We start from the raw sequence: 12,907 nt of genomic DNA, 5'->3' as shown, positions 1-12,907 counted from the left end.
CTTTACCTAACGCCGTTAGTATATTCCGTCAAAATTGACGGAATATTCTTTTTCCTTTTCCGATGATTCGTCGGAATCCGACACCGATCGCCAGTTTCTAGAAAAATTTTAAACTTGAATTTCTACTTCGTTTCAACACCAAACTTCACAAATTTTATATGGAATTGAAGCTCTCAACAAGGGGAATAAATCCTTACCTCTTAGAGGTCCTAAAACCAAAGGGAAACAGTCGAAAAATAGCTCGACACAATTGACCAAACTTGAAACTCGACAAACCCGAGTATTTCGACGTTCTAACCACTCCAAAATTAGCCTAGGATCCTTATAGAATCGTTTAGGACCCTTTTTTAGCCTTAAAATCTCATGAAATGCCCACGATCATGTCAGAGTAACAGGGTACCTCGCCGGAGCTTATGGTTCTTCACGATTCCAACGTCCTTTCTGTAAACAAAGGGTATGGTTAGGCTCGCAGGCTTGCAAGGAACTCTAAGGTGGTCCTTAGAAGTTCGATTTGTGAGGTTTTGGTTCAGTTTAAGTGTGGTGTCTTCGGTTGTACGGACAAAGAAGAAAATTCGAGAAGGGAAGGGAGAGAATGTGAGGTTGTACGTGTGTGTGTGCGTGTCTCCGGATTGGGCAATTTAAAATGGTTTCAAGCCCTAATTGGGCTATGGGATTTAGGGCCTATCTAATTGGTCCAAATAAAAATAAAACCAACCCAATCTCACTTATTCATCCGTAACGTTTTCGTTACGAACCCAATTATACCCTAACTCGCGTCAACACCCTCGTGACGTCGAATACAATTGATCACATTGGTGGAAAAATAATTTTAAACTATATACATACATCCACATCACTACGACTCGAGGGTATAATCGTTATTTCCACACATTCAAGGATAAAATATATATTAATTCAGGACGGGTCGTCACACTCCTGGTGTATATTTCTCCAAATACTCATTTCCAATGCTGTGAATATTTCCTTCAATCATAAATGTTTGTTACGCATTGGTATTTCAGCTAACACGATCACGACTTTTGGTTGATAACTATATCAACAAAAAAAAAATTTCTCGTTAACAACCAAAATATGTAACATGCGCACGTCCACATCAGATTGCAATAAGCAAGTAGAATATTCAAGTAAAGCATATGTAAAATTGAATGAATATAAGTCAAATCACAAAACCTTGAGCAAATCTCATTATATACTTCAAAGAACGCAGTGTGGTAAAAAAATTAAGATAGATATAGTGATACCCTGATGAGTGCCTGTCCCCAATATAGCACCTTCTATCTGGAAAGAAAAAAGAAAAAAAAAAGTGCATAGAACATTAACCCAAATCATTCTGGCTTTACATGAAATAGTGCATATATGTAGTTCACATAGTTTGTACCCAAGATTGAAAAGCTGGTTTTGCAGTCATCATATATGCTAACAATAAAAATACACGCAAGGCAAATAAGATTGTACGCCACGCTTGGCCTTTTAGCCCCATAATAAAGGGAAGAAAAAAAAAACTTATTCAAGCATTTTTACAAACATGCACACAAAAATTTTGTAAGCAAAACATACAAGCTAAACGAAATTCTTCCCCGCTTGATATTATTCCGACTTGGTAGAAATATGGGTACACAGATTACCCGATTAAAAATCTTAAGTCTTCCCGATGTAGGAAAAAACGGACATAGTACCTTCAAAATCTTCTGCAAAAATATATATGCGTTCGTATGAAAGCTCATGGAGAAAATATGGGTACAACTCAAATTTCAGTGAAATTTGAATTTGACGATACACATCCAAGATAATATTGATGAGTTTGAATGCAAATATAAATACCAGAAACTAAATAATGTGAATTGAGTGAGAGAAATTTGAGAATTTCAGGTACGAATATTCTGAACGTAATAATGAAGGAGAAATTATAAATTATAATTTTTAATAAAAAATAAAAAGTTGACATGAAAATATGTTAATAGTAAAATGTTGATGTGTACAAGATCAAGGGACATTGATTAGAAATGGAAATTCAACAACGTTTCAGTCATAGAGAATTGGTAACTAGAGACCAGATCGTAATTTTTCCAAAGAAAAAAGACATTGAATTAAAAAAAAAGTACAAAAAATAATTTTTGTTAGAAATATAGTAATTAGTACACTGCCAACGCTAGCTATATCATGGTCATCATAATTGTGCCCCCAATCACCATTGTCGCCACCATCACCTTTAACTCCAATTGCTGCCACCACTTCCACCATCATCACTCCCACCACATACCCACCCAACCACACCACCATTCACCACCATGGTTCCCATTAAGTAGCATTGTTAAATCTCTTAGGAACAATATACAAAGACAAATCTCTTGGGATGTACATATCATTTTGGTACATTGGTTGTTGTTTCTATTAATTTGTGGTCCAATGCCGTCTTTTTTTTCGAAAAGTATAACTAAAATGTTTTTTCATATGATAGGAAAATATGGCTTTCGTATACTAGCTAAGGGTAAAAGTTGAAGAAAATATGCATAATCTATGTATCAACACTTTGTAGAGATGGGTAAAATATGAGGAACATACAACTGAAATGTGTATATTAAGAAAGAAAAAGATCCTATACTTGGGCAGTTGGGCTGGGTATAATCTAACATGTAGCTCCACCCTACCAATCCCTTCTTGGGCCTTTTGGGGTACTCTTCGAATTGACCAGTCCTTTTAGAGTATCAACGATGTTGGCAAGAGCGTCCGCAGGTAGTCGTTATTGATGATATTAGAGCATCAACTCGACCCATTTGCATGAAGTCATATTTGGAGACTAGCTAGGATTTTCAGTTACAAAACTTGTCACCGCTTAGTTATTTTCTTCCCAAACAAAACTTTTTTAGCCAGAAACTTAGAACATCTTCCAAAGAGATGCTAAATTTTAAGTGGAATGCCAATTAGTCACTTTTGATGATAAATATTGCTCCAACCGAACATTCTTTTAGGTGACTTGGATTGGCAGCAATGCTTCTAGCGTCAATTTTAACATTGCCTTCAATTGCATTTATTTAATTATTAATAAGTAGATCCCATCATCTACGAGAATATAAAATTTTAAAAATAGTTTTACTGTTTATTTTATTTCAAATTGAGCCCTATATGGTAATAAAATAATAACTAACATCGGTTGGAATATAATGAAATTTGATAGCATATGCTTCAAAACGCCACATCAGCCATCATTTAAGAATTTGACAGAAAAAATTGATATACCCTGAAAGATTGATAATGAGTTCTAACACATTGATATGATTAACAACATTTTCACCACGTGTGTCATTTGGAAAATAAGTTGGTACCAAAAAGAAAATAAGTTGTTACCGCAAGGATGATTAACAATATTCAAAAGTTAAACTAATATTTTGGGCTTGTTTCGCAATGGTTTTAGAAAAGGTAATATTACATAATGGTTTATGAAAGCAATTTTTAGTATTTTATGAAGAAGCACTTAGCAAGTGGCAAGTACTTCTTCAAAAAGCACTTAGCAAGTGTCCCAAGTGTTTTTTTCAAAGAAGTACTTGGATTTTTTTTATTGAAAAACTAACGTTTTAATTTCTAACAGTAGTGCTTAGTGCTTTCTTATCACCAATGATTTACAAAAGTGCATAATCCTTGATTGCTTTAGGACTTGCTATGTTTTCTTTCTCTCGTTCTTCTATGTTTTCTATAGAAACCCTTGATTGCTTAAGGACTTGCTATGTTTTCTTTCTCTTGTTCTTCTATGTTTTCTATAAAAACCTTTGATTGATTTAGAACTCAATACATATATAGCAATGGGTTTCTCGTTAAAGCTACTGCTAGTACCTTGATTTTTTCAGAACAAGTGGCCCTAGGATAGGAAAGACAACTCCGAATTCACAAGCAATTGAGCAGAAAGAAACACTAAAAAAAAGTAAGATTAAAGCTAGAGAAATTTACTGTGACAAGCAATAAATTTTGATCCATGACAAATAAGTTACGCCAATCATGCTATGTACACAAAACATATCACCATCAAAAACTTTAAATAATATGTGTATATCACCATCAAGTAAATCACTTTCATTTTTTTAATCAATTATCAAGTATCATTTTTCAACTTTTTTTAATTTAATTTTATCAATTATCAAGTATCATTTGTCCTGCTGACCAATGTGGTCTCTATCTAAATGAATTCAACACTGATTAACTAATAGAGCTAGAAAGCAAAAGCTTTTTTCTCTTCGATCGTGCGTTTTCGATTAATACGCCATTTGTGCATGCAATTGCAAAGCAGCTCGATAAGGCCAAAACAGAGAAAGCTGTAAAGCAATTGCACGTAATTGGTTTCATGAAAAGATATTGGTCAAATGCGGGGTTAGAGAATGAATTTTTTGACCAGAAACTTTTCAATAATACAAGGCTTTTTGGTCAAAGAATTCATAACTTTTTCTCTAGCTACGTACATGATCAAAGTTGCAAAAAGAGGCATCACAAAATGTTTTGTCCTTTGCTTAAAGCCCTTACTAAAGAGTCTGTGACCTAAGCCATTGTGTGAAGTATCTGTTCTCCAATTTTAAAGAGTTTGTGACTTAAAATTATTTAGTACTACAATTTAATGATATTTTCTTCATTTGTAAATTAGAAGTCTTCGAATATTAGAAATGACGAGTTCACAACCAATTTATTCTCCTATCCCCTTGGTGTTGTTGGGATGGGTAATGTTAGAGAGACTAAATTTGTAGACAAAGTATTGGAAACTAAAAGACATGAAAGTTGATAATTGGTTTATTACTTAAACGTTGATAAACTTGCTTATTCCAATTGGTGACACATCATTTAGTTTGCAAATTTAGTTTCTAAATTTAGTCTTCCTAGCATTACCATGTTGGAATATATTGAGTGATTTACGATTGTAATTGATTGTAAAGTAAGTTTGTTAGATTGTTAGAGATTTGTTTCTATATAAACCTCTTCATTAAGTAATCAATATAACAGTTACAACTCTTCGTCTTCTCTTTCTCTCTCTAGATTCTTGGTTCTTGAACAATCCTATTGGATCTCTCTCTATCTTGACAAGTGAAATATATATTGTTGTATTTAAAAAAAAAAGTGAGTTATTGAGTGGTCACTAACTTTACAGTCTAGTGATAATTTTCTATGCTGATATATAAAAGATAAATAAAGGGTATGCAATTTGACTCATAACGAACAATTTCAAATTGTTATTGTCTCCTTATACAGTTTTCAGATAGTACGTACTCAATATAAACGTTTACCAACAGGGAAAAAAAAGCTGAGTTTCAAAAGATACAACAACAACAAAGCTGTATTTCACTAAGTGAGGTCTGTTGCATGAATCTTAGAACATCACTGCGCTTGATTTTGCGTCAAGTTTTGCGTTAGCTCCAAATATCACGTATTTTCTTGAAGTCTCTTTCAAGGTATTCTTAGGTCTTACTCTACCCGATGTGCCCTTAGCCTCTGTCACAAAGTAACACTTTCTAACCGGAACATCTGTAGATCTTCGTTTCACATGCCTTAACCACCTTAACCGATTTTCTCTCATCTTATCTTCAATTAGGTCCGCTCCTACTCTATCTCGGATATCCTCATTCTTAATCATGTTCTTTCTCGTGTTCCCACCCATTCAACGAAACATTCTCATCTCGACTACACTAATTTTTTCCACATATTCATACTTAATAATTGTTTATTAATCAGGCCACTACTGTTGTACGTACTTTTTGTATACAAATTGAAATGGTTGCAGAAGCTTAGCTGACGCAACTAAGCAAATGTTTAAAGGAAATTTTAAGCGCACACACCAGATTTATTTAAAGATCGGCTTAATTCTTATTTTACCTAAAAAGTTATTGAACATATATGCATTCATCCTCACACTTCCTTCCCTCTTTCCCAGATTTATTTAAGTAATAATTTGAATCAAAAGCAACTTAATTTCCAAGAAATTTAAAACCAGAGAATTACAAGGTGTAGGTCCAGAGTACAAGAAGATGTCATGGTAAGTAAATTGATTAAAACTCGATAGTGACCAGCTAAGTAAATGGACTTCTGTTTCACTAAAAGAAAAAAGTTAATGGACTTATACGATATAAGGGAAAATCCGCCGCTTGTAGAGTCATCCTACTTTAAAATCAAAATTCTATTGAACGGGAGAGAATGATGCAAATAATCATAAGTAGTGGAACAAGTTGGTTTTACTATAAGAGGAACACAAGCATTATCTAATTAATTAATAATAAATCAGATGCTTTTTTTTTCCCTAAACCCTAACTGTTTGGTAATCAAAGATAGAATCAACATATGCATGAACTAAACAGGAAATGGACATCCTTTGCTCTGGTGCTCTACGTATGAGGTCGATCGAACAGATCAAATGTTGTGAGCTTTCAACGTTTCACCTATTGCGCAATGCATCAAAAATGAAGTTGGGATGTAAAAGTTTATTGTGAAAACAAAAGAAGAAAAAGGGAGGTGATTGGGGAGGTGATTGGTTAGAGAAGTATATACAAAATAGGTGGACATTTTACCCCTACATTTTGGTTGGAAAACAACTGGGCTTTGATGCAGGGAGTACTCAAAACCGACATACAAGAACCAACATGCAGAACAGGTGAACATGCATGCCTTGACAGACAAGCTACAGTTCACCTACGAAGTAAATATTATCTTTATTTAATATGGAAAAGCTGCTGCGCAACAAGCGGGAAATCGACGATTTGCGCCATTCGGTCTAGTCACATCAAAATATAGTTTAAACAGACTCAACCATGTTTTAAAGGAAAAGGATAATGACTTATCTGTTCCAGCAAGTGATTTCTCCAAACCACCCTCACTCACAGTTAGGCCTGGTAATTCCTAACACGATTTGATAACTTGACACGACACGACATGAAATTAACAGGTGTTCGGGTCGTTATCAGGTAACCTGATAAGCACATGTTAAGATAACGGGTTGCTTCGGGTATATATATGGGTAACACGATACACGATAAGTAGAATATTAATTTTATAATTTTATAACCCTAAAAAAATACTATAATAATTATATATATTAATTTAACAATTTTATACCCCTAAAAACTATAATAAATATATATATTAAATTAAGTATAATAATTATAATAATTATACCCCCAAAATATGAACTATAATAATTATATATATATATATATATATTAAATTTTATACCCCAAAAAACTATAATAATTATTAATTAATATGCATCCACCGTTCCACCCTTTGAAGAAAAATGAAGGGAAAAATGAAAATTATAAGAAAATGAAACAAAAAAGAGAGGGAAAGATGGGACCTAGTGGTATTTTGTTTGCTACTAGTAGTAGGGTGGGTTTTTCCACCATGGTTCTCTCATCTCAATTCTCAAGTGTGCACTTGTTAATTGTTATTGATAGGATAAGATCTAACAGCTGTGTTCTTGACACGTGAACGTCATTCACCTCTCTCTCTCCTTTTTTTTCTTGAGAAATTTTTCATTGTAACGGGAACACAAATTACACCATGTGTTTTAATAGAAGTTGTGAGAAATTTTATTTTTTAAGTTATTAACTTTTTTATCACACATATCGCACTATTTTTATAATGACACATGATGTACTACTTCATGTACCAGTCAATTATACGTACAAAATAAATAGATTTAAATCAACATAATAAATATATATATATATATGTATATACCATTGAACTTGATGGGATACGAATTATACGAAACTAATTTCAACGATCTAACCGTTAAACTTGTTTGTATATGCTTCGTGATCACATCAGCAAAAAATCGCAAAAAAAAAACATTCAGAGATCAAGTAACAGAACAAAACTTTTTTATGGTTATAAAACGAAAAATCACGATTTAACGGTTATTTTAACTCCAATTTTGATTATTTTTTATAGCTATACTCCTTAATCCTATATGAACACAATGAATGAATTTGATCTTCAATTTAAAATATTTACAATAGTGGATACCACAAAATCTTATGTTATACTTAATGAAAGTATAAATAAACTCTAAGTGTTAGTGAATCTACTGTTTTGATGGGATACGCATCCTACGAAACTAATTTCAACGATCCAACCATCAAACTTGTTTGTATATGCTTCGAGATCGCATACGCAAAAAATTGCAAAAAACAAACATTCAGAGATCAAGTAACGGGACAAAACCTTTCGACGGTTATAAAAGAAAAATCACGATTTAACAGTTATTTTAACTCCAATTTTGATGATTTTTTATAGCTACACTCCTTGACCCTATATGAATACAATGATTGAATTAGATCTTCAATTTAAAATATTTACACTAGTGGATACCACAAAATCTTATGTTATACTTAATGAAAGTATGAATAAACTCTTTAGTGTTAGTGAATATATTGTTTTGATGGGATACGCATTCTACGAAACTACTTTCAACGATCCAACCGTCAAACTTATTTGTATATGCGTCGAGATCGCATACACCAAAAATTGAAAAAAACAAACATTCAGAGATCAAATAACAGGACAAAACTTTTCGACGGTTATAAAACGAAAAATCATGATTTAACGGTTATTTTAACTCCAATTTTGATGATTTTTTACAGTTACACTCCTTGACCCTATATGAATACAATGATTGAATTCGATCTTCAATTTAAAATATTTACACTATATTATACTTAATGAAAGTATGAATAAACTCTTAAGTGTTAGTGAATCTATTGTTTTAATAGGATACGCATTCTACGAAACAACTTTCAACGATCCAACCGTCAAACATGTTTGTATATACTTCGAGATCGCATACACCAAAAATTGAAAAAAACAAACATTCAGAGATCAAGTAACCACACAAAACTTTTCGACGGTTATAAAAAGAAAATTCACGATTTAACGGTTATTTTAACTCTGATTTTGATGATTTTTTACAGCTACACTCTTTGACCCTATATGAATACAATGATTGAATTCGATCTTCAATTTAAAATATTTACACTAGTGGATACCACAAAATCTTATGTTATACTTAATGAAAGTATGAATAAACTCTTTAAGTGTTAGTGAATATATTGTTTTGATGAGGTACGCATTCTACGAAATTAGTCTCAACGATCCAACCGTCAAACATGTTTGTATATACTTCGAGATCGTATACACCAAAAATTGCAAAAAACAAACATTCAGAGATAAAGTAACGGGACAAAACTTTTCGACGGTTATAAAATAAAAAAATCACGATTTAACGGTTATTTTAACTCCGATTTTGATGATTTTTTACAGCTACACTCCTTGACCCTATATGAATAGAATGAATAAATTTAATCTTCAATTTAAAATATTTACACTAGTGGATACTACAAAATCTTATGTTATACTTAATAAAAGTATGAATAAATTATAATAATGGGAAGTGTTATTGACACTTCAAAAATCTCATTCTACACTCCTCACAAGTGTATTTTTCTTTCCCAATATAGAAAGTTTGGAGTGTAGAATGATATTTTTGGAGTGCTAATAACAATTCCCATAATAATTATATATATATTAATTTAACAATTTTATACCCCTAAAAACTATAATAATAATTATATATATATATATATTAAATTTAATTTAAAAAATTGATGGCCATTGAAAACTTTTGAGAAAGGCTTCACAACCTTGAAAACAAAAACCCTTTCATTTTGCATATCCTTGCACATTTAATATTTGTAATAGATTAGTAGTGTATGTATTATTTTTTTATTAAGCTCTTATTTTCGAGTGTAGATATAGTACTTACACGACAAATGTGTTTTAATATTTTGAAGTAATATTTATGTGGCAATGTGTGGTATGTGCAAATTTAAGAAAAAAAATACATTTTTCTTAACGGGTCATAACGGGTCGGGTCACTTTACCCAAATCGGGTCACTTTACCCGTTGGGTAAAGTGACTTGACCTGTTAAGGACCCGTTAAGATAACGGGTGTGACACAACACGACCCGATAAGATAACAGGTGTTATACGAAAACGACACGAACACGACAGACACGACCCGTTTGCCAGGCTTACTCACAGTTGTGAATCAAATATTTGTATTATAAGATACTACAATTGAAGAGAAATATTATTAGGTTTTAGTATTAAGTGGCTTTCATTATTTAGTTTTATTGACATATTGTCGTAATTGAATTTTGGATTTTATATGTATTCATGACAAGTAAACTTGGGGGGGGGGGGGTGGGTGTTTGTAATGTGTATGGAGTTTGATGGAATTTAATGAACTTTGCTTAACTCTCAAATTCAGGTCTATTCACTATAAATTTTTATGGAGTCAATAAAATTTTACCCTATATTGAATTAAAGCTTTCTATGACTTCTAAAGAGTCTATAAAATTCTCGTGTCATTTAATTATGACTTTTTGTAAGTTTACAAAAGTTTATGTGTATTTAAAAGTTCATTGATTTAAAGGATGTTAAAAAATTATGAACTTTCAAAGACTTTGACGCTTTTCATAGTATATATTTTTTTTGTCATAGCAATTCAACCTCTCCCCTTAAGATTTTGATGAACTTTCATAGATTTTGATAGTCCACCACCATGATGTAATTAATGAGGATCACCATCTTTACTTCAACCACACCATGTCATCACCACCAACTAACCATAACTGTCTTCGCTACTGTAATATCGACAACTATCGCTGCCACTGTCATCACCTCTGTTACCGTCTCTGTCACCATTATATCACATATTCTGCCACCACGTTGTCATACTCATCATCACCATACCACAACCTCATACAACCATTTTGCTGCCACCACCCAAACCCCTGTAAACCACTATAGTACAGAAGCTTAGAGATGTAGAGAGAGAAAGGAATAAAGGAGAAGAAGAAGAAAGAAGATACATGAGGAGAGAGAGAGATAGATTACTTCAACAGATTGTATTCTTCATTAACATTGTATGAGATCATTACAATCATTATATTTCATTGCTAGCTGTCAATTACTTACATAGCAAGTCATTAGTAACTAACCCTAGCTAACCCTAACCAACTCGGCTAACAACTTGACTAACAAACTCAACCGATGCTTGACAAGTGGCACATCCACATTCATTCGATTACTATCCTCAACATCCCCCCTCAAACTCAGTGGCAAGAACTGCAAGACTGAGATTGTGACAATGTGTTTGATAGAGTGGAGCAGACAACCCCTTCGTCAAAATATCTGCATATTGGTCAGCAGAAAGAACAAACTGCACTGTCAACAGCTTTTTATTCACTCGTTCTCGAACAAAGTGAATGTCTACCTCAATATGTTTTGTTCTTTGGTGAAGAACAAGATTACAAGTTAGGGCAATAGTCGACATGTTATCATAGTAAAACATTGGTTGATAGGGAATGGGAACATGCAGAAATGACAGCAGCTGTTTGATCCAATCCAATTCAGCAGCAGTAGAGGACAATGCTCGATATTCAACCTCTGTGGACGAGCGTGAGATAGTTTGCTGCTTTTTAGATGACCACGATATAGGATTGGAACCTAAAAACACCACGAACCCAGTTGTCGACCTTCTATCATTGGGATCACCAGCCCAATCTGTATCCGAATAGGCTCTCACATCCAAGTCACCTTTAACATACTGAACTCCCAAGTGCACTGAACCCTTCAAATATCTAAGGATCCGCTTAACTACAGTAAAGTGAGACTCCATTGGATTTTGCATGAATTGACATACCTGATGGACTGCAAATGCAATATCAGGTCGAGTGAATGTAAGATATTGCAATGCTCCAACCAAACTCCTGTATAATCCCGGATTATTATAAGGTTTGCCATCATCCAGTACCAATCGATTATAGGGCAAGCATGGTGTTGCACAAGGTTTGGAGTCTTCCATATCTGTTTTGGCTAGAAGATCCTTGATATACTTTGCTTGAGAAAGAAACAAACCATTTGATTGTTGTATAACCTGTATGCCCAAAAAATAATGAAGCTGCCCCAAGTCTTTGAGATCAAATTCTTTGGTTAAAGCATCAATTACTGCAATGATTGCTAAAGATGAATTTCCAGTGAGAATAATATCATCAACATAAAGAAGTAGGACAACGATGGAGCTGCCAGTGTGTTGGACAAATAAGGAGGAATCTGCATAAGTAGAGATGAACCCAAGAGATGGAAGGAAGGTTATGAACTTCTCATTCCAAGCTCGTGGAGCTTGTTTTAATCCATATAAAGATTTGTGAAGCTGGCACACATAATCTGGATAATGAGAATCAATAAAACCCGGAGGTTGTGACATGTAAACTTATTCCTGCAATATGCCATGTAAAAAGGCATTCTTCACATCTAATTGCCTTAATGACCATCCATAATGAGCTGCCATGGCTAATACAAGCTTAACAACCGGACTAAATGTTTCTCCATAATCAATCCCTTCTTCTTGGCTAAATCCTTTTGCAACAAGCCTAGCCTTATATCTCTCAACTGAGCCATCTGCATTCTTCTTGATTTTAAACACCCATTTACACCCCACCAAATTCTTGTTCTGTGGTAAGGGTACCAAGCTCCATGTCCCTTGAGAGTGTAATGCAGAAAGTTTTTCTCTTATTGCCTCAGTCTAAACGACACTCTTTAATGCAGACTTGTAGGTTGCAGGTTCGATAGTGTTCAAATCAACACCCTCATTCTCATGCACAGTGGACAACAATGTCATTCACTTGACAATCCCACTCTTTGATCTAGTTTGCATGGGATGAAGGTTTAATGGAGGAATCGATAAAACAACTTGAAGATGCTCAGGCTGAAAGTCAGGAGCCACAGGATCTGAGACTGTAATATTCTGTTCTTGTGCAATAATGGATTGAGGTGGTATGGACACAGGTAACAATGT

At 33.6% G+C, this 12,907-nt stretch overlaps 1 protein-coding gene across 1 annotated transcript; it reads right to left on the bottom strand.

Annotated features, from left to right (window-relative positions):
• Nucleotides 1-11,143: 11,143 nt before the first annotated feature.
• LOC108171679 (uncharacterized mitochondrial protein AtMg00810-like) lies at nucleotides 11,144-12,316 on the bottom strand. The gene has a single exon (XM_017328139.1). It carries the CDS (start codon nucleotides 12,314-12,316, stop codon nucleotides 11,144-11,146), a length of 1,173 nt encoding a protein of 390 aa, XP_017183628.1.
• Nucleotides 12,317-12,907: the final 591 nt, after the last annotated feature.

The sequence above is a fragment of the Malus domestica genome, chromosome 07 (genome assembly GCF_042453785.1).
Source record: "Malus domestica chromosome 07, GDT2T_hap1".
Taxonomy (NCBI): Eukaryota; Viridiplantae; Streptophyta; class Magnoliopsida; order Rosales; family Rosaceae; genus Malus; species Malus domestica.
This window is presented reverse-complemented; position numbering and strand designations above follow the sequence as displayed.